At 36.4% G+C, this 23,985-nt stretch overlaps 1 protein-coding gene across 1 annotated transcript in view; it reads left to right on the top strand.

Moving 5' to 3' along the window:
• rxraa (retinoid X receptor, alpha a) overlaps nucleotides 1–23,985 on the top strand; it is a 147,222-nt gene that overhangs the window by 90,159 nt on the left and 33,078 nt on the right. Inside the window, exon 3 of the mRNA XM_073824018.1 lies at nucleotides 12,606–12,847. Coding sequence (XP_073680119.1) covers nucleotides 12,606–12,847 — 242 coding nt within the window. The remainder of the gene's footprint in view (nucleotides 1–12,605; nucleotides 12,848–23,985) is intronic.

Here is a 23,985-nt window from a genome sequence, read left to right as displayed (position 1 = left end):
CACATATATTAAGAGATTACTTTATTTTAATTAGATCTCTTCAGTTTTGTTTCTTCTAAAATCAAAATTGTAGTTTTTATTATTTTTTTGTAACAATTTCTTTGCATAGTTGTTCATAGAGTTTTCAATTCACCTATATTTGCCTGTTTCCTTTTTTTTTTTTTTTTTTTTTTACCTATGGTATCGATTTGGTATCGATACCAAGGTATTAGATCCTAGTATCGTACCGAAGTCAAAATTGTGGTATCGAGCCATCCCTAATTACTATATAATAGTCATATAATCAAATTGTTTGATCACTTCACTATTTGTTTAGATAGATTGTTGTTTTAAATGTGTATTTTTTTAATTATGTATTTTCTTAGGTTAAGTTGAAAAGATGAAAGATATCCCTGAAAGGATAAAATAACATAAAATTCGATTAAATTCAATTAAATACACATAAAAAAAACACGTCCTCTACAAAGTGTTAATTTAAAATAAAATAAAATGAAATAATATAAAATAAGTTCCCAAAGTTAAAAAACACATCCTCAACAAAGTGATAGTTTAAAATAAAATAAAAGTACCCAGAGTTAAAAAAAAAAAAAAAAAAAAACGTCCTCTACAAAGTACTAACTTCATTATGTCCTGCAAAATCATTATATTGTGCCTCATTTGAGATATCCTGTTTGAGATTGTCTCCTCCTGGGTGGGAAAAGTTGAAAAGGTCTAACAGCGACTGCCCACCGTGCCTTACCCAGCATGCCTTTCTGTAAAGGCAGTCTTGCGGTGGCTTCACACTGTCCTTTGTCACGGTATGCTGTCAGGTGAGCGTATCTCCAGGGTGGAGTGTGAAGGAGCAGGAACAGGGGCCTCCTTCACCGGGGTCGCTTTGTGTTCTTCTTGGCTCCGGTCCGCGTCCAGGCCGCCAGCACTCCCAGAGTCAGAGTAAACACATCAGCCGGCTCTATTTACTTCCATTGCTTACACAGCGAGCGGCAGATTAACCTGTTTATACAAACACATACAGAAAAAATGGCTGATTATTGCCCGCGCCAGACCTTATGTCTTTGCATTCACACGCTGAAAATGTCCACACGCCGAACGCGGCCTATTCTGCATTCACAACAATAAACAACAGCTGCGGTTTAAGCGGTAATGATAAGAATAACACTAATGATGACTGTCAAAGAGGCGCGATATACAGTAAATACTGTACTGTATGTTGCTTGTTAGTCAGTGACGGGCCAGGGCGGCTGTTTGCTCATCACTCCTCTGCTGTTTTTCCCTAGCGAAAGTCAAACTATCCAGAATAGATTCTGCATTTTCTCCCGTTGCCAGTTCTTATTTTTAGTCCCGGCATTAATTCAGACATCGGCTTGAAAGTTCCTCAGGAAGTTGCTGTGTTTCCCCCCCTCTCTCCCTCGTCCTTACCTACGAATAGACCTGAGCATTTTCAGAGAGATGCAAATGATATCTGTTTCATCCTGCCGTCAGAGCGCCCACAATCTGTGGGCTTCAAAAAAGCACGACAGCCAGTGCCAAACATCTTTATGAATAATAGATTGTGTGTGTCGCTTCAGTTTTTTTTTTCCCCTCTCAAAGACACTAAAACTTCAACATATTTCATTGTATTAGTTGAAAGTGTCTGTTCGGGCGGACGTCTTGCAAGGGGCTTATTTGCGCCTTTTGTAGTTGCTGTCAAGGGAGACGTGCAGTGACCGGGATTTTCCTGGAAAAGTGCTGGAGATTGGCTGCCGAATGTGAGCGGAGAGCTCCCTGAAGTATAGTATGGAAAAGCTAGGATGGGATCAGTGCCGCGCCTGTTGGGTTTCGTTCAGAGAGTTATTATGAATCTATGGGGCATTGTTTTAACGTCAGGGATCGAAGGACACCATGTTTAACTAATAGAACCTGAAAAAATTGAGCTTGTTACAAAAATCATTAGTATATTAAGTAAAGATCATGTTCTGTGAAGATATTTTGTAAATTTCCTACTCTAAATATATCAAAACTTAAATTTTTGATTAGTAATATACATTGCTAAGAACTTAATTTGGACAACTTTAAAGGTTTTAAAGTTTTTTGTGGTTTTTGCACCCTCAGATTTTCAAATAGTTGTATCTTGTCCAAATATTTTCCTATCCTTCCAGATTTTCAAGTAATTGTATCTTTTCCAAATATGTTCCTATCCTAACAAACTATACATCAACGGAAAGCTTATTTATTGATGATTTATAAATCTCAATTTCAGAAAATTGACCCTTATGACTGGTAAATAGGGCTGCACGATTTGGAGAAAAAATCTAATTGCGATTTTTCTGATCAAAATTGCGATTTGCGATTTAAAATGCGATTTACTACTATTTCATAAAAGAGCTACAGGTTTGATATGGTGGTTTTAACAGCACCAAAGAAAGACCAAGCATAATCACAAAGTATGCTACACTGTTCTACTGTTTATTTAAAACCTCTTAAACATTGTTGCCTTTTTTAAAATAAAGTTGTCAGTTATCATGACATATTAAGAAAATAACTACAGTATCTTAAATAAAATTAACAATTAAAATGCTATAATAAAATATTATTAAAATCTTTTATTATATATATATATATATATATATATATATATAAAATTTTATAATAAAATATTATTAAAATCTTAAACTTTTAGGAATCCAAACACACTGTTTTGTTGGGAAGTTGAGCCGCTGCTCCCGCTCATCTTTTCCAAATGACGTTAACGTAGAGTAGAGACCTGCACTCCTACGGGAGTATAGCGGGACCCGAGGCAACCGACTGCGGCGCGGGACAAAACTTGATGGGCGAGTGCGGATGTTCGGGACGCGGGAAAATAAAATGATTCGCGGGACCCCCGCAAAATAGAAATTGGCTATCTAAAAAGCAAATATTGTTATTAATCTATTGCACAAAAGCAGCAAGAACAACTAGTATATAACTTACAGCTATGATTAGTAAGCACTAGAAGCAAGTCATCAGAGGTTAGAATCCACTCACTGCTCAAACATTCTTGCACAGTGCTGAATATTGCGTGCTCGCGAATTAAAACACACGAAGTGTAGACATTGTGAAAGATTCATTGTGCATAATATTCATTGTGTTAGAGCTTTATGAGATCGCATTTGAACTGAGATGTCAACTTTAGCTTTGTCTACTTGCATTCTGCTATGGATACACACAGTAGCTCATGCTTGCTCTTCTGTTAAGAATAACAGTGGTTTGTGAATGTTGATGCTTAGCCTATATAACAAATATTTTATCAGGAGCGTTTATGCTGGGGTTTTGTGAAATTACGAGATGTTACAAAACTGTTTCATGTAAATTCAATTGATGTACTGAAAAAAACTATATAGGTTACTTTTATGCGGGCAGGAGCGGGACAAAACATGAATGTCGAGGCGGGAACTGAACGAGATAAACATATTTCTGCGGACGCGGGACTGAAAAATACGTCCTGTGCATGTCTCTACATGCAGTGTTAAAATGCCCCCTATTGGTTAAACTCTGCATCAAACCTAATATAAGCATGAAGACGTAATGTGCACATGAAGCGACCTGTCAGAAACGACTTAAATGCTTGTTACCACATTTGATAATAAATCGAAATAATCGCAGCTCTTGCGATTTGAAAATCGCACCCTTTCAAATCGCGATTTCGGTTTAAAAACGATTAATCGTGCAGCCCTACTGGTAAATAAACTTCAGTAGTTTATTGGTGAAGTAGTTATTGTTTTTTAGTTTATTGGTGAAACAGTTACTGTTTTCTAAATAATAAAATTTATCCCTATGATTTACTCACCCTCAAACGATTCCTGGATGTAAATGACTTTGTCAAATGAATAAAATCTGAGTTATATTTAAATAATAATAATTAGGATATTAAGTAAAGATCATGTTCCATGAAGATATTTTGTAATTTTCCTACAGTAAATATAGCAAAACCTAATTTTTGATTAGTAATATGCATTGCTAAGAACTTAATTTGGAAAACTTTAAAGGTGATTTTCTCAATATTTTGAAAAAAAAAAATTTTTTTTTTGCACCCTTAGATTCCAGATTTTCGAATATTTGTATTTCGGCCAAAAAATAAACATATGACTGGTTTTGTGGTCCAGGGTCACACATTGATTTGGAATATCATGACGATTACTGCTTATCAAATAAACTTGTTGGGTAGTTTATTGGTGAAGTAGATTTTTCTTGTGTTTTCTAGTTTGGATCCTTTTGCATCAGTGCAAAAATTTTGAGAAAAAAAGAAGCCAAATAGTATGCTTTTTTTGTGTGCAAAAAAACAAGTTTTGGGAAATTTGTGTCTTGTTCTCATTAAAATTAATTAAATGAATTAATTAAATAAATTGTTGCACCAAATATTTGTGGGAAAGTTCAACCAAAAAATTAAATTACCCCATGATTACTCACCCATTCTGGGTGTATATGACTTTCTTCTTACAGACGAATACAAGATTAAAAAATGTTTCAGGTCTTCAAAGCTTTATAAAGGTAGTAAATGGGTGTGGAGATTTTAAAGCTGAAAAAAGTGCATCCATCCATCTTAAAAAGTACTCCACATGGCTCCGGGGGGTTAATAAAGGCCTTCTGAAGTAAATCTATGTATTTGTGTAAGAATAATATTCATATTTAAAACTTTCTAAACCTTAATCTGTTGCTTCCACTAACTGTCAACATGGGTTGTAGGATGTAGCTGTTAGAAGTGGCAAAAACGTTTTATTATGGATGGGCGCACTTTTATTGGCTTCAAAATCTCAAAAAATTCACTGCCATTATAAAGCTTGAAATAGCCAGGACAGTTTTTCATAGAACTAATAACAAAAGCAGACGAATAATATGTGACCCTGGACCACAAAACCAGTCATAAGGGTCCATTTAAAAAAAAAAAAAAAAAGCTTGCCATTGAGATACAACTATTTGAAAATCTGGTATCTCAGGGTGCAAAAAAATCTAAATATTGAGAAAATCACCTTTAAAGTTGTCCAAATGAAGTTCTTAGCAATGCACATTACTAATAATTTTTTTATATATATTTACGGTAGGAAATATACAAAATATCTTAATAGAACATGATCTTTACTTAATATCCTAATGATTTTTGGCATAAAATTGATCATTTTGGCCATACAATGTATTGTTGGCTATTGCTGAAAATATACCCGTGCTACTTACATTTGGTTTTGTGGTCCAGGGTCATATATAATTGTTTTCATCTGGCAGAAAAAGTTGGCTTGAGGGTGAGTAAATCATAGGGGAATTTTTATTTTTGGTTGAACTATCCCTTTAAGATTACGTCAATTATGTAAAGACCCCCTCAATCCAATCCATTGCTCTCCATACAGCTGTTTTTGAAAGAACTAGTCATTCAGCCTCCCACAGACTAGTCGATTTTGAAAATACATAGTTTTATCTCTGTTAACTTAAACCCCTTCATTAGCTGATAGCCACCTGTGGAGAATGATCAGACCTGCCGTTTTCCCTCTCATGATCTCCATCCTCCTCTCTGGCGTTAGAGGATGAATTATAGAGATGAACAGCTGTTGCAGACTCTCAGCCCTGTGCAGCTCTGCTCCTGTTTTCCATTCATAATGCAGACGCTGCTGTTGCAGATGCCTACTAGCTCTTAGCACCAACAGGACATGCCAGAACCAGTCAGATTCAAACAGTGAGGGAAAGGAGAGGATTGTTTTGTCCATGCACACATTAAAGGGACAGTTCACGCAAAAATAAAAAAAATTCTTTTTTTACTTACCCTCATGTCATCCAAACCTGACTTTCTGACTCACTTTCTTCTGTGGAACGTAAAAGAAGATATTTTGAAGACTTTTTTGTCCATTTAATGAAAAGGAGATGGAGATGATTCTCAAAATATGTCTTTTCTTCGTCAAAACATAATTTTACGTCTTTTCCCACCCGTATGTTTTCCAGACAAATTACAGCTAGCTGTGGCAGTCATTTATGGGCTACGTTTATCTTGCTACAGGAATGCATGCTCACTTTGTTCTTCAGCAGTGATGTAACCGGCCCAGAGCAATAAGTGGAATGAATATGAAACTGTGGTTAAAGCGCCTGTCACAGCAAACCTGTGAAGCGGAGATCAGAAGAATACAAGAGAGGCTTTCCCGACCAATCACACCCATTCAGCTCCTTTCAAGTGCAAACATTAGTCATGCAGTCATCACACCAGCAGGCCCAACATGATAGTGTGCAGGCGTGTGTTTGTGTGTGTGTGTGCGTGTGTGTGGTCTTTGGGTATCGTGTGACAGAGAACAGGAGATCGCTTTCTTTCCTTTCACCTTTACTCTGTCCCTTCGTTTTCTACAAAGGTTGTGTAGAGCACCACCGCGGAGCTATAGGATGCTGCTCATTGTGAGGTCACATGGGAATTCATATTCATGTTTATAAATATGCAAATGTAGCAGACTGAGGAAAACCGATGACTTAAAAGCCAAGGGGTGAAAACTTTTGAAACTTTGCCTAAATATCTTCTTTTTTTATTAGTACAGCCCTTCAGAATCTACAGAAAATAGTTGCATGTTTCCCAGATGTCAAAATAAGTTAAATTTACCCTGATCCTCAAATTCAAAAGTTTTCACCCCCTGGATCTTAATTCATCGTTTTTCTCTTCTGGAGCATCAGTGAGCGTTCGAACCTTCTGTAATAGTTGCATATAAGTCCTTCAGTTGTCCTCAGTGTCAAAAGATGGATCTCGAAATCATACAGTCATTGTTGGAAAGGGTTGAACCACAAAAATGCTGAAAAACCAAAGAATATGTGGGACCTGAAGGATTTTTTTGAAGAACTGCGGGCAGTTTAACTGTTCAGGACAAACAAGGGACTCATGAACAATGATCACTAAACAAACAAACAAACAAAAAAAGCAGTTGTGGATCATTCAGGTAACAACACCTAAAAATCAAGTGTATGTAAACTTATGAACAGGGTTGTTTTTATAAATTCGACTATTATTTTCCTCTTTTGGACTATGTAAATGTCTTTTATGTGAAATATCTTATTCAGATCCAACAAACTGTTTATATGCAGTAAAAGATGTATATGCTTGCATACCTGCATTTAATGCACATGAATAGAAGTGAATAGATTTCAAACCCTTGTCTGACCTCCTGTAAAAGGCTGGGCAACCTGTTGTGCATTATGCAGGGCACTTTTCTCCAATAAGTCCTGGAGCTGATGTAGGAGGATAATGATCCTGATTCCTGCTGATTTATTTGCTGGTTTGTACCTGTCAGACGCCTTTGAGGTGATCAGCAGCAGATGACAGCTGTGTTTTGGCATAGGGTTAGGCTTGGAGGGCTGCCACTCATATTTGGATGTTTCCAGGGCTGTGTTTTCTGTCTTTCCTGCTCTTATCTAATCTAGCTAGCTAGCTATTCATCCGGTGCGCTTCAGGTAGCACGGCGCCCTGATGGTTTTACAGACGCTTTCTCAGATTGCTTGTAAAACATGTTTCTCTTCCCAACCAAACAGGTTAGGACAAAGAAAGACAATTGGAAAATAAGACGTGTGAGAGATGGGGGGGAAAAAGTGGACTGTTCGATGGCACGTTTTCTTAGAATTAGCTACCTGCTTTTCTGTTTCTTGTTGTTTTTTGCGTTAATTAACATGCTTACTGCTGTCAGACTGAGTCTTTTGTAACCGTTCCTAAAGAGACATATCTAGTTGAGTCAGGCAAACCTGAAACCAGCCTAATAATACAGGGCTTCCAGTTAAGACTGATTAGTCAACTAGTCTTTCAGGCAGCCCTGACTAGTCTGTTTTCACATCTCCAGTCGTCTTTTGAACTAAAGTTCTTGAATGAAACAAGTCTCACACCAACGTCAACGTGAAAGTCTCTTCTTCTCTTTTCTATGTCCTTTTTTCTTTCTCTCTCTCTCTATCCTGTTTTCCACCAGCTGTGCCCCTCTCTGGGGCGGATTAAATAAGAGCTCCTTTTATCCGTCTGTAATCCTGATCTGGCAACCCTAGCCTTCACAGAGAGGAACACACCACCAACTGGTAGCACAGTATACTTATAATGTGCACACACACGTGACCCTAGACCACAAAACCAGTCGTAAGTAGCACGGGTATATTTGTAGCAATAGCCAACAAAACATTGTATGAGTCAAAATAATTGAAAAAATCATTAGAATATTAAGATCATGTGCCATGAAGATATTTTGTACATTTCCTACCATAAATATATTAAAACTTAATTTTTGAATAGTAATATGCATGGCTAAAAACTTCATTCAAACATCTTTAAAGGCAATTTTCTGAATATTTAGATTTTTTTTTTTTGCACCCTTAGCTCCAGATTTTTTGTATCTCTAACAGTTGTATCTCGGCCAAATATTGTCCTCTCCTAAAAAAACCATTCATCAATGGAAAGCTTATTTGTAAAGCTTGTGTATAAATCTCAATTTCAAAAAATTGGTCCAAGGTCACAAATAATATATGCTGTATATTATAATAAATAGGACGTGTACACAAACATAATGCTTTCTATTATTTATGTTGGTTTTTATTGATATAAAATATTTAAATATTGACAAATATTTAAATATTTAATTTTGTTGATTCAAAATATGTTAAAAATAAGGAATTATTTTATTATTATTATTTTATTAAATACTAAATCATTAAGATAGTCTCTCTCTGTGCTAATTTAGCCATGTAGTGTATTTTTATAGTGATTTTCACAATATACACTACACTACCAGTTGTTTTTTTTTTAATGTTTTTTTAAAGAGGTCCGTGAATATATCAAATCTTACTTTTTGATTAATAATATGAATTGCTAAGAATTTCGTTTGGACAACTTTAAAGGCGATTTTCTCAATATTTAGATTATTTTGCACATTCAAATAGTTGTATCTCTGCTAAATATTGTCCTATTCTAACAAACAATACATCAATGGAAAGCTTATTTATAAAGCTTATGTATAAATCTCAGTTTTAAAAAATTGACTGTTAACTGGTTTTGTGGTCCATGGTTACAAATAGTACATGCTGAATAATATAATACATAGGATGTGCACACGAACATAATGCTTTAACATTTTTAAAATATTTAATATTAGTGTAATTTTAGTGTGAATTAAACATCACATCTAGTTAGAATATGGTGTCACACTCCCAAACTGACCCTGGATTAGCTGTGTCCCCAGTGTATAGCAGCTGTCCACTGACAGATTGGCATCAAAGTGTTTCTAAAGCAGACCACCATCTCAGGGGGTCTTATCACCGCGAGATAAAACCCTCATTAGACTGAATAATGATTACGTTACACTTCCATGTGCCAGGAAACCATGTTTTCCTGTTTATGTGACACCGTGACATTCGAGAATTAATTAATCGCTGTTTTTTTGGCAACCAGCGGGTGTGAATGTGTATATGAACGCGCCGACAGAAGCGTCTCTCTTCGCTGCAGCTGATTTCGGGGTGTTTGCAGGAAGTGCTCCGGAGGAGGGCAGGATGTAGGGGAAGTGTTTGGCGTGGCGGATCTGGCAGTCAGGCAGCCGCTAACATACCCCGCTGACAAGCTCTCCCTCTTATATACTCCATCCGCCTTCTCGAGTGCCTTTTGGCCTGGAATCCATCACAAGACACTGTGAAGTGACATCAGGCAAGTGGAGACAGAGAGCTCCTGGAAAACACAGACTGGACATGCTGTTTTTCTCAACTGTCACCTAATTGAGTAACACATCATCCATATTCTGTGCAGCCCCCTTATGAAACTAGCCTGTTGTGAGTCTCCACTCTTGCGTAATGCGATTAAGTCATGAAATACATTAAACATTTGCATGCTTTTTTGTTGTTTCTTTGTTCTGTGCTATATACTTGATTTAAAAAAAAAATCCTCAATTGCATTTTGCCCGTGTCAAGTAACCGGCAAAATACCGGAAATACCACATTTCACCGACAGCGTCCATGAGACACATTATTAGACTGTTTTCCATGGCTGCATGATATATAACCCATTTAAAATCATAATAAAAAGCATAACACTATTGTGAATTCACAAACTCTACGACTCAATTGAATAAATACATGCGCTGTGGGTTTAATAGCCTATATGCACTTTAATTACTTAAATGCGCGTAGGTAACGCACATGCGTCTTCGCAGTAAATGATGCTCCACACAAACTGTTATAATTTACGTGGTTTGAAAAGACAAAGAGAGATGGGCAGAGGAAGAAAGGAAGTGTGAGCTAGATGAAAGTGAGCCAAGAACAAGACAAGGTTAGAGAGAGGGAAATTTAGCAGTCATGGACACAGGAAATATGGCCTTGTCACCCAGGCAAGACTGACAGATGTACCTCCATCGTCTCTTGATGACAGCTGACAGCATGACTGACAGGTTCAAGGAGATCCGAGGAGTGGAGAATGGGGCGAGAAGAGAGGAAGAGTACGCAAGCAGAAAATGAGTCTGCACCTAATCAGATGGCATCCGTAGGGCCTTGACCTTGTGCCTCTCTCGCAATTGCTTTCTCTCCCTTTGTGTTTTCTGAAGCGTTCCCAAAGCCTATAAACGCGTACAGTACTACAGTAGGTGTGTTCGGTTAAACTTCCAAGAAGTTCAGTCTCTGCATTTCCTTCCCATTAATGTTCTGAACAATCAAATGTGCCAAAATAGCATACCGTTTCAGGACTTAACTCCTCTGTTCCAGAAACTAGTGAAATTTCTACAAAATCATTATTTTATGGCATCAAATTATGTATAGACTGTACCAAAGGGTTAATTGACTACTTAATTCAAATGAATGTTCATTGTGTATAGGCTGATTTAGGCTTATTCGATTATTGCTCTGTTAGTTTTCTGTTACATTACTTGTGTAGAGCGCCCGCAGTTGTTACAAATGAGGTCTATGGTTGTTATTATGCTGCTTTTTAATGCTGAAATTAAATAATTCATATGAACTGAGGAATTTTTTTTATAAATATTTAACATGACAACCAATATACCTTATAAAAATAAGGAATATTAAATCCTAGATAGTTAAGATGGTATCTCTCAGTGCTGATTTAGTTGCTAAAAAAGTGTATTTTTAAGTGATTTTCACAATATAAATTGCTCCAAATAATTATTGCAGTGAATATAATGTTTTACAAACCACAAGTGAGCAAATAAAAAAAGTATAAAAATGAATGAATGATTAAATAAAATTGTTAAAATATGATGTATTTTTATAGAGATTTTCGCAAAATATACTGTTAAAGTCAGAAGTTTACATACAAAATGCGTGCTATTTCTTTTAATTTAGCACTGACCTGAATAAGATATTTCACATAAAAGACATTTACATATAATCCACAAGGGAAAATATTAGTTGAATTTATAAAAATTACCCTGTTTAAAAGTTTACACACACTTGATTCTTAATACTGTGTTACCTGAGTGATCTTTTGAATTTCATCCCCAGCTCTTAATTCATCATGTTTCATGTGTCATCAGTGAGCGTTTGAACCTTCTGTAATAGTTGCATATGAGTCCCTCAGTTGTTCTTAGTGTGAAAAGATCATACAGTCATTGTTGGAAAGGGCTCAAATACACACAAATGCTGAAAAACCAAATCCTGAAGGATTTTTCTGAAGAACAGTAGACAGTTCTGGACTGTTCAGGACAAACAAGGGACTAATAAACAACTATCACTAAACAAATTCAGGTAACACCACAGTATTAAGAATGAAGCGTATGTAAACTTTTGAACAGGGCAATTTTTTTAATTCAACTATTATTTTCTCTTGTGGACTATATGTAAACATCTTTTATGTGAAATATCTTATTCAGGTCAGTACTAAATAAAAAATAACATGCATTTTGTATGATCTAAGGTGTATGTAAACTTTTGACATCAACTGTAAATCCCTTAAAATCAGCTTTGCAGTAAATATGTTTTTTATGTATTTTTAAAAATTATAAATTAAATTATGAAATTTCCAAAAGTTTAAAAATCTTGCCAATGTCTACATTTATGTGAGTTTATTTTTAGCAGTTTTATACAGTTTCCTTGTAGACATGGCTCTGAATCAGCATTGCAGTAAGTATAAAGGTGTTTTACAAACAGTCAGTGAGCAACCAAAAGCAAGAAATATCATCCTTTTTCCTGCTGTTTTTTTTTTTTTTTTTTTTGTTCTAAGGAAAATGCATTGGATTATCATAAACAGCATCTCTTCGCTTAACCCGTCTTATATGCTCTCTTACAGAAGCTTAGTTTTGACATGTGGAGGAAAAACTGCTTCTAATTATATTCATTTATGGTAAATGATTCACAATCCGCTAATTGGTGACCTCTGCGCTAGATGATAAAGAAGTGCTGTGCACCCATGTGACTGTCTGTCTTTTGTTACTTTCTCAGAATAATCATGCAGTGTAAGGTTCAGCAAGCGGGTGAAAAGGTCCCAACAGGACTTTCACTCTCTCTCTCTCTGTCTGTGTCTCTGCATCATATAGGCTTGAAGCTGCCTGTCTCACGCCATAATACTTGGAAAGAGGAAATTGTCTCCCCTCTGATGTTGTTAGCAAATAGCTGCAGACTAAAGCTAAGATAAATGTTCTAACCACTTCCTTCCACTTTCCTCTCCACAGACTCCTCAGGACAGGTGACGTCCTCTCCTCTTAGCTCGCCTACGTCCCACCACCGGGGGATGCATCCGTCACTGCTGAGCCCGACTTCTTTAGGCCACTCGGGGTCTCTGCACTCCCCCATCAGCACTCTGAGCTCGCCCATGAATGGCCTGGGATCTCCTTTCTCTGTCATCAGCTCGCCCATGGGGCCACATTCCATGGCGTCACCCGGGATGGGCTACGGCCCCAGCATCAGCCCACAGGTAGGGCACACTCTGAGACACTCAATTAGAGCTGTATTTAAAGAAGCACTCACATTCTGAAATCGTATTTGTGCTTCATAATTAAACGTTGTTACAAATCGTTCAGTTTAACTCATTCATTCTGTCCCACTCCCTCTCTTTCCAGTACTCTAGCTCAATCTGTCTTTTGTTCCATAAATAGGCCTGCACATCTCTTTGTCATTTAAAAAAAAGAATCACAATTAAGACATCAAAGCTGGCAGTGGCCTAGTTTTCTTTGAAAGCCTGATCCACAAGAGTAAAATGGTTTTCAGATCACATATGTTGTCCTTTTTTCTCATTGGTAACTGCACTGAGGTATTTCACCAGGCTTTTCACTCATATCAAATAATAACATTGTTAATTTTGAGGACATTGAAGTGGATTCAACTTGAAGTGGACTTTGAAAGTGAATACATTGAATACAAACTTTCTGAGCTATATATCAGGTTTATACATCACACCGTCTAGTTTAGAACTAATATAATACCCAGTATCTTGGAGGTCTATAGTAAATGTGACCTTGGACCACAAAACCAGTCATAAAGGTCATTTTCCATTGATGTATGGTTTGTTAGGATAGGACAATATTTGGCTGAGATACAACTATTTGATAATCTGGAATGTGATGGTGCAAAAAAAAAATCTAAATATTGAGAAAATCGCCTTTATAGTTGTCCAAATGAAGTTCTTAGCAATGCATATTACTAATCAAAAATTAAGTTTTGATATATTTACAATAGGAAATTTCACATATTTCTGTAAAATACTGACAAGTAAATGTAAAATAGCATTGTAAGATTTTACAGCATTTATTAATCAGTTAATGTTCATTTCTACTTTATTTCATATTATGTATATTTGTTTGTGGGTGGGGTTATATATAGATTTGTGCTGTCAATCTATAAAAAAAATTGTTTAAATAATCACAATTTATTTTTCTGAAATTAATAGCGATTAATTGCAATTAATCACAATTAATCCCACCTAACATTCAACTTTTTAAATGTACTTTTATGTTCAAACTTCAAATGAAAGTAGAAACAACATAAAGACAGTCTATTTTTTATATTTGTTAAAAAAATGATGACTAAATGCGAGTAACATTGATACCAATATATATTACTGATGTCTCTAAGAAATTATTTTCCCCTAATATTTAACCATTTACTATAGCCATTCAACATTTCAGTATAATTAAGAGCTATCAATTTTAACATTTATTAGACTTTTAAAAATATCAACTTCAATTTTAAAACTTAAAACAACTTAAAACAATTGTCACATTAAACCCATGATGTACCTGTGCCCTTCAGCAAGTAGAAACTATACAGAAACTGAATAAAGTTATCAAATTCTAAATACTAAATTAAATATATATAGACAAATAGATGAATCCTCATACAAAAGTTTTTAATTTTCTCTTTTTTTTAATTGATTAATAGACATCACAGCAGCTGGGTTATTAGGTTATTTGGCTGCTATTACTTTAAGAGCTACCACTGCTGAATGTGACACGGATCTGACACGCATGCTCTTAGTTTAATTCATGCTTTAATGTAAAATGATACAGGCTACAGTGCACGTCACCGTATTTGTGTGTGCAATTTAAGCGCACGTGCTACGAGCATAGTGTAACAGCTAATAGGACGGGTAAATTTGTTTTTACTGACATACGGCCTGACAACATCTCATCTTACTTCTACTGAAGGCACTGATGCGAAGTTAGAGTGTGCGTCTGGAAAGTCTCCCGTTTAATGTGGTCATAAAGACATTCTGCGACTAAATAAATGCACTTCTTGTCAAGAAAAAAAGAGATGGAAGCAGCAGTTGTGAGTGGGGTGGCCAACCCTAGCCCTGCCCCACATTAACTGTGTTAAATATTTTTAATGCCGTTAAACTGGAAAAATTAATCGCCTGCGTTAATACTCTAATTTTGACAGAACTAATATAATTTAAAATTTGCCCAACCCTAGATATGTACCACCAAAAATGTTTTAGTTTAACTGAAAATACCTCAACACAGGACAGAAAACGGTTAAATGATTTCATGGTGTCTTTAAACTTGCTGTTATTTGGTAGCAACAGTTGTCAGAGTCCACCCAGCTATCCAAACACCAAATATATTGGTTTAATAAATTAGTTTCCATCTTAGAGAGTTTTCAATGAGTGAGTCATGATTAATCACATCTGTATCTGACGCTTCAATTGTCTGTACTGTACAAATGCTGATATTTTGAGTGCTTGTTTGGTTATTGCGACTTACACTAGTGAGATTTGCCTAGAGAAATCAGTTTCATCTTTACGCAGTATTGTTCATCTCTCTCTCTTTCTCTGGGTGGGAGGCAGTCATGGGGTCTGATGGAAGGTGATTTGAGTCAGACGGCATTTGTCACTTACGTTTAGCACTCGGCTGACTGGCTGTTTTCAGGCCCAGCCGGGTGGAACGGGGGTTGCGACTGGGTCCCTCTGTATTTAACCTCAGAGGATCTGAACCAGGCACACCGCTGGCAACAACCGCCCAGCAACACGCTACGCAATTCCACAACATTCAACATACACACGGCAAGAGTCAAGATCAATCATCATTTTGTTCCCTCAATGTTTGTTTTGGAGGTTTAACACCAGCAAATGTAACAACTTGTTCTATTTGTGCATCTTTTTTTTTTTTACATTTGAGTGTGATGAAATAAAAATGATCCCATGATTTACTCACGCTCAAGCAATCGTAGGTAAATATGACTTTCTTTTTTCAGACGAATACAATGGAGTTTTTCCAACTTTTATAATGGCAGTGAATGGCTACTGAGATTTTGAAGCCCTAAAAAGTGTGTCCATCCATCATAATAAGTACTCCCCATGGCTCCAGGGGGGTTAATAAAGATCTTGAGAAGCAAATCGGTGCATTTGTGTAAGGAAAATATCCATATTTAAAACTTTATAAACCATAACTGTTGTACCCACGTTCACAAGAGTGGCGTTACAGTGGATGCTGTTGGATTAACTGTGGTGAGAGTATGCTTGCCTCGCAAGAACCAAGGAAAACCAGTCTCCTCTTGGCTTGTATTGAAATCCTTAAACATTTATCTTTAGAAATCGCCGTTTTGTACTTCCAATTTGTGACTGGTGTTTTTTTTACTCTCTCCTATGCGCTACGCCTAAATCCGATATCATCCACTGAAACGCTACTCTTGTGAACTCGTGTGCGATAGTTAGTGGAAGCAAGAGAATATAGTTAATAAAGTTTCAATTGTGGATATTTTTCTTACATAAATGCATCGATTTGCTTCAGAAGGCCTTTACTTACCCCCTGGAGCTGTGTAGAGCACTTTCATGATGGATGGATGCGCTTTATTAGAGTTCAAAATCTCAACACCTGGAAGAGCCAGGACATTTTTTAATATAACTCCAACTGTATTTGTCTGAAAGAAGTAAGTCATATACACCTATGATAGCTTGAGGGTGAGTAACTCATGGGGTAATTTTCATTTTGGGTTGAACTATCCCTTTAAGTGCTCTTGATAATCTCATGTAGTTTTGTTTATACATATATATGTTGTAATATGCCGGTACCTCAGGGTTTTGTCTCAGATTTCAGGTGTTGTACTGCCTGAGTCATGGCACCTCCTGAGTGTAAAACAATAGGTTTTTGTTTTGTCTGGTTTAGCGTGTCTGTGTTTAGTCTGTTTTCAGTTTCACATCATAACAGCATCCACCTCTCTAAAACAGCGCTCAGCTGGAACGGATTTACAATACGCATTTGTTTGAGTTGGATTGTGGCTTTTATGGATTTCTCTCGTTTCTTTTGAAACGTTTGGATTGGCCACACTTGGGGAGGTTGGTTTTGACAGAGACGACCAGTGCGCAAATGCTGTTAGCCGCCTGTAGACCTCAATCCTACCGTCCCTGGCACAGCACAGTCGTCTCACAGCAGCTGGCACACGTTAGGCAGAACATGGTTCGGATTATACTTCCAGTGACAGTCACAGCAGATTCGCTGCTCTGTCTGCTCAGAAGAATTCCTGAACATTTGCTACCTCTCGATTCAGCCTAAATGGCTTCTAATGGTTCAGTGTGTACTGTACTGGAAGGCCATTAGCAATGTTGAGGAAACAACTTTTTAAATATTTTAAGCTACTATTATTTTACTAAGTATTTAAAGTATATAAAGACTATAGTTTTGGAAGAGTAGTTAGCTATACTACTGTAATAAAAAGTTGGTGGTGACTTGGTGTAAACATTTTAAAGGGATAGTTCACCCAAAAATGCAAACTTTGTCATTAATTTTTCACAACCATGTCGTTCCAAACCCGTAAGACCTTCATTTATCTTTGGAATATGCACTGTGGAACTGTCTCAAATGTGCAGTGAAGACCTGCATTTTGAATGTGCAGTGAAAACTGATTGTGTAGACCCAACCGTAAGTTGTGAAGACTTAAAACTTGGAGGGTTGGTAGTACAAGGCATGCCCCAATCGGCCTGATGGGGGCGCTACAGTAGTGATGGGAAGTTCGGATCATTTTACTGACTCGGATCTTTGAGTCTCGTTCAGCAAAATGAATGAATCTTTTTTCGAGTCATTTCGTTCATTTTACCAAAATATAATTAAAAAGCTACGTGTTACTTCCATAACACATGTACTGCTTGTACAAACGTTGATTACACTACAAACAAGACAAAACTATAATACTATTAGAAAAAGAAAAGTTTAATTCATTGTTTACCTGGGTCTTCAGTCTATGATTAGCTCCCTCACCTCTATCTGTACGGGTTTGAGTCGTTCGTTCATCACGTGACAGCCACATACGCTTTACCTATGCTGCCTGAGCCGGAAACAGAATTGATTAGTTCATCTCTCGAGTCTTCGGGTTTGAGTCGTTCGTTCATCACGTGACAGCCCCATACGCTTAACCTATGCTGCCTGAGCCGGAAACAGAATTGATTAGTTCATCTCTCGAGTCTTCGGGTTTGAGTCGTTCGTTCATCACGTGACAGCCCCATACGCTTTACCTATGCTGCCTGAGCCGGAAACAGAATTGATTAGTTCATCTCTCGAGTCTTCTGGTTTGAGTCGTTCGTTCATCACGTGACAGCCCCATACGCTTTACCTATGCTGCCTGAGCCGGAAACAGAATTGATTAGTTCATTGCTCGAGTCTTCGGGTTTGAGTCGTTCGTTCATCACGTGACAGCCCCATACGCTTTACCTATGCTGCCTGAGCCGGAAACAGAATTGATTAGTTCATCTCTCGAGTCTTCGGGTTTGAGTCGTTCGTTCATCACGTGACAGCCCCATACGCTTTACCTATGCTGCCTGAGCCGGAAACAGAATTGATTAGTTCATTGCTCGAGTCTTCGGGTTTGAGTCGTTCGTTCATAGTTGTGCAATTGCGCATGCGCGACTGAACGAATCACTCCCCGAGACGACTCGTTCTTCCCGAGTCACATTAAAGATTCGTTCAAAATGAACGAATCGTTCAAGAACGACCCATCACTACGCTACAGCAATAAAAAGTACGAAATCCCTCATAACTCCTAATCCGTTAGTTGCAGTCTCAAGTGTCTTATGTCATTGGAATCCTTGGCTCATGCTGGACAAAACACATTTTGGATTTTTTGAAAAACCTACTTTTGCGAACTAGACCAATGTTTTCCACCCGAAACAAACCAGTGCAGGAAGATTCTCTGGAGAGCAAATATAAATAATTATAAAAAAAGTCAAACTTTCAACTCATTGTTGCAAAGTGACGCCAAAATGTTTGACGGGGAAATGCTTATAACTCCTGAACGGAATGAGATATCCTTGCCAAACTCACAGCACTTATGTAAGAGCTCAATCCGAGGTCACAGGATAAAAATCATGGAGCTTGGCCACTTGATGGTGCTATAAGAGGGAAAATAACATTAAAAATGCTATAGCTATGCAACCATTTGTCCCATCAACATAAAAATTGCTGTGCATGGTCTTGGTCCAAAATGCCACATGTGTCTGTAAGGACATTTGAGCATCTCAAAACAAACATGGCCGATCAGAACGACACTCGGTGGGTCCATTTGGCTCATGGCCCCAAAGGTCTGTGAGAAATTTGAAAGAAATCAGCCACTGGGGTGCAAAATTGCATTTTTCAAGGGCGTAAACGATTGTACATTGTGCTATTTTTCTGCACATACGTGCGATATTCATATCATATGGCAGAACTCGTCATTCCGGACAACTTTGCCTCTAGAACCACTGCTGTCAATCAAATCGTTTGTTAAATTATTGAGAAGATGTAAAAAACCCACTTCTGTGAACTAGTCCTAGGTTTTTCCCTCAATCTGAGGGGAAAAAGCACTGCGGTATAATTCTATGGACTCTCTAGGTCAATAATTATCAAAAAAAAAATCAAAATGTACCCTTTTGGAAGCTATAACTGGGTCGTTTAAAAAAGCGGCCTGTCCACATTTACCCAAAATCCTTTAAAGCCTAAAGGAAAACTCAAAACATCATGAAACCTGCTGAGCACATGCGATAAGTGATTCTAAACCAGCGTGCAAACAGTCACGCTTTTAACAATCATAACCGTTAAAAAACATAAGATTTCTATGGTTAAAATTACCTGAATTTGCAAAAAAAAAAAAGCTTTTTTTAAATCATTGTTTACAAGTTTGATGAATAATGTCTTTTTTCATATGTGCTTAAATACCTTAAAGTGCTTGAAACCCAGTAATCGCTGCTTGCACAAAAAGTATTCTCATAGCTTCATTAAATCAAGGTTAAACCACTAATGTCACATGGACTATTTCATCAAAGTCTTTACCAAATTTCTGGGCCTTGAACGTATCAGTTTCTTTGCTGTCTATGCAGGGTCAGAAAGGGTCAGGGTCAGAAATAGTGTTACAAAAATGAACGGAGGTCTTACGATTTTGGAACGACATGAGGACGAGTAATTAATGACCCTTTTATAGCTCTTGCAGCTGTAGTCTGTGTCAGCTACACATATTTTTTGTTTGGAGAGGCAGTCATTTTGGGTCTGGTTGCAGGTTTGGCTGTCATCTAGTAAGGAAGAGCTGTCATCTGGCCTTTACCGTCGTCCTGTGATTTATTAAATAGCAGCAAGTACTTGATCCTGTGACCCTTGTTGTGTCACCCATCAATCTGTGCCGGAGGTTGCGACCTTATGACCCTGTGGACAGACTGGATATACTGGATTATTGACTAGTTTGGGCTGCAATACGTAAAAAAAAATATTTGAAAGTAATGCACTTACTTTAACTTTATATCATAGTTCTTATGAAGAATTAGTCTACTAAGCATAGCTTAATTTATTTATTCAAGGCCTGAATATATGATTTGCTGCATTACATTGTTGCAGCCAATAGTTAACTTTCAAAACATATGGAGAAAAACGTATGCATGAGTTCTGACAAAGCGAGCACCCCTTCAGGCAAGTATTTGCTCAGCTCTGTGAAGCCTGTGGGGGAAGCGGGATAGAATACAAACTCTGGCCTTGACTGAGATGCTTTCACAGGGCCTCTAATGAGGAAAATATGTCTCTTTTGTTATTTCGCATTCAGATGTGATCCCAAGGTTTGTGGGAAGAGGGTAAAGAGAGAACAAAAATATAAAAGCGACTGATCACGTTTCAAGTTTCAGTTTTATTCACTTTCACAGATTTTAGCTGTTAACTCCTTCAGTGCTGGTGTGAAAATCTTAAGCAATAATCGCTGCATTGATGCTCAGATGCTGTGGATGGTCACAGGTTTTGCTGTGCTGTTGCTAAACTGTTCGGGGTGTTTTGTGTTAATTTTTATTTTATTTTTATTCTGATCTCTGGACATTAACATTTTTATTAGGGATGCTCATATTGACCGTTTAACCGTTAACCGACAGTAAGAATTTTAACCGATTATTACTATCAGTTAAACGGTTTAAAAGGGTTTTTTTCTATTCTTTTTTTTTTTACATTTGCTGCATTGTGAAAGAAATAATGCTATTTGTAAGTTATCTGTTTACTCACGTGCGCATGTCGACACGTGCAGTGTGGCTGTACAGACATATTTCGCTTCACCTTTACTTAGTAAACTGATGTAGTATATGCAACTCAATGGCAAGTGGCGTTATTGGGTTATCAGAGAGTGAATCCGTGAGTGAATGTATTCAAATTCTGAATGAATTATAGTCTAGAAAGTGCGCAATAGGCGCTCCCGTTACAATCACTGGAAAGCTATCACTCATCCTAGAGTAGTTCATCGCAATCTCATAAAGTTATTAAAAAGTAATAAAATAACCTTTACACTGCACAATTAATCTCTTATTTATATAATGCCAACACTTTCTTTGTTTTAATAAGAGAGTTCGCGAAAGTGTAGTTTCAGCAAAACTGAAACCGGCACTTTGGTTGGTGAGTGGATTGTAACATAGCCTCCTGTGATTGGCCACAGTGATAATCAAATCAACATACATGTCTGTGATTGGCTATTGCTGAACGCTGTAAAACACGCGCTTCTCCACACGCATATGACAGTGGATGGAAGTCCCGAACCGCAAATTGAAAGGGTTTATGTGATGGTGTTTTTTTTCGCGGATCTAAGAGTTAACAGACAGCGGTCCTGCCTATCCGTACAGCATGTGGACATGTTAAAAACTAGGCACACTGAGGTATTGGCTGGCCTGCTATATATTTTTATGTCCGACGAGAAGAATAAGACCGGTACAGTTCTTCAAAGCGCATAAAAGGATTCAGTGTGTTTTAGTTTTGTCATCTTAATTAGGTAGTTATTTAATTTATACATATTTAGTGTAGGCCTATTTATATTATTCTTTTTTTTTTTCATTCAGATTTTCTCTGTTCTCAGAACCGCTGCTGATGCGTGATAATTTAAGTATATGTCAATAAAGTTTTTGTTGTTGCTCTGTATGCTGCTGTTTGCACGTTAAAATAAAACATTTGCTTGTATTTTTAATGTATCATCACAGATACTCGTGCATTTTATTTTTATTTTAAACTAATTTATTATTCTAATTTTATCAGTTAACGGTTAATGTTCGGATAACGAGCAGCGGTTGTCGGTCAGGAAAATTAACCGAAATGAGCATCCCTAATTTTTATTTTATTTATTTATTTATTTATTTTTATAAAAATAAAATAATTAAATAAAAAAAACACAATTATTTTATTTTATTTTAAAGCGTAAAGTCTCTGATATTCTGATCTCTAAATATTACCAGTATGTTTATTTGCTTTTGATATTTTTGTGTAATTTGTTTTTTAATATTTTTTGTGATGTCTAGACATTATTTAATTTAATTTTATTTTATTCAAGAGAGTAAAGTCTCTGATATTTTGATCTCTAGATATTAACAGTAGGTTGATTTTGCTTTAGATTTTTTTATTGTGTGTGTGTGTGTGTGTGTGTGTGTGTGTGTTTACATTTTATAAATAATAATAATAAACCGCAATTATTTTATTTTATTTTATACCAAAGAGCTAATTGTCTGATTTAATTTTTTAAATATTATTTTGATCTCTAGACTTTATTTTATTTTATTTTAATCAAGATAGAACAAGTATTTGATATTCTGATCTCTAGATATTACCAAAATGCTAATTTTGCTTTTGATTTTTGTTTATTTTCTTTTTAATTTTATAGTAATTTCTATATATGTTTTGTTTTATTTTTTATTTTTATAAGGTAATTCTCTGAACTTTGTTTTGTTATTTTTTTGTTTAGTGTCAGTTTTAAATTTTTCTAAATCTCCAGATTACCTGTGTCATCTTTTAATTTTTAATTAATATTTTTTTATTGAACTTTCTTGTTATTTTTTGTTTAGTGTCATTTTATATTATTTTTTTATTTAATTACAAACATGGACCTTTTTAACTGAATGTGGGACTTTCAGTCCAACAAACAGCACATTAAGCACCATGCTTCATGCTGTCTTTAGTCTGACTGAATGGTTTGTTTGGCACTGAAGTGCGTTTACAGTACAGCTCAGTCTCTAAAACAATTAGCCCCTATTAAAGAAAGTTCAAGCAAAGTTTAGATTCAAACTGATTCATTTCTGAAATATGAAACACAAACACCACATTAGCAGAAGAAACTCTTATCTTGGCGACTGTCGTTAATAGGCTTTGTGCGCTAAAGAGTGTGCTAGCTAAGACAGACGGAGAAAACAAGAAACAGGCTCCCTTAAAACTTACAACCCAAACCTGGGTGCACAGTGACTCGTCCTTTCTAACTTTTAGACATCACTTGAGAAAAGCAGAGGTGAACTGCTCTTAAGGGTAAAACACACTGAGAGTGTGTGATTGGAGTAGAGAGCACTTTTAATAACAGTTGTTTCAAATGTTCTCAAAGGGGCTCAGCTTGCAGGGGATTTTCTAAAGAGGCAGAAAAGGGGATTTTTGATGTTGTGCACAAAAGAATTGTTTGCTGAGTGTGGAGAGATACACAATGCACAGTTACTTTTACTTCACCAAAAAACACTTCGTTGTCTTCTTCGCTTTCTACCTCTATCTGTGTCCTCAGATGATGCTCAGAGTCCACGCGGTAGGAGCTGCAGCTTTTGCCTGTTAATTGCTTCCTTGCGACCTTGATACTCGTACACAAAAGCCCTCGAACACAAAGCTGATGAGATATTATTCAGCTTTCATGGTTTATTTCTCAAGTAAAAGCTTGAAACTAGTGGAGGCATTATCTGGTGAGCTCAAGGACAGTGTCTTTGCTTTGCATTTTGTTTGCTCTGAATGCTTGTGAAGGTGGCATATCAAGGTCCAGAAAGAAACTTTAGATTTTTGAATGCATTTTCTCTTCTGGCTTTTATTTCATTTTATTTTATTTGTTTATTTGTATTATGATATGTTATGATGTTCTGATTTCTAGATATTACCAGTATGTTAATTTTGCTTTTGATATTTTTGTTTGAATTTTTTTTTAATGTCAGTCTGATCTCTAGTCTGAGATCAGTCTGACATTACCTTATTTTATTAGATTATTTCATATTTTATTTTATTTTATTTTATTATTTATTTATTTATTTTTTATTCAAGAGAGTTAAATGTCTGATATTATGATCTCTAGTTATTAGCAGTAAGTAATTTTTTATATTTTTATTTCTTTTTTAAATATTATTCTGAT

The sequence above is a fragment of the Garra rufa genome, chromosome 19 (assembly GCF_049309525.1).
Source record: "Garra rufa chromosome 19, GarRuf1.0, whole genome shotgun sequence".
In the NCBI taxonomy this organism is placed as follows: Eukaryota; Metazoa; Chordata; class Actinopteri; order Cypriniformes; family Cyprinidae; genus Garra; species Garra rufa.
Note: the sequence above shows the minus strand (reverse complement) of the source record. Positions and strands in the feature narration are given on the sequence as shown.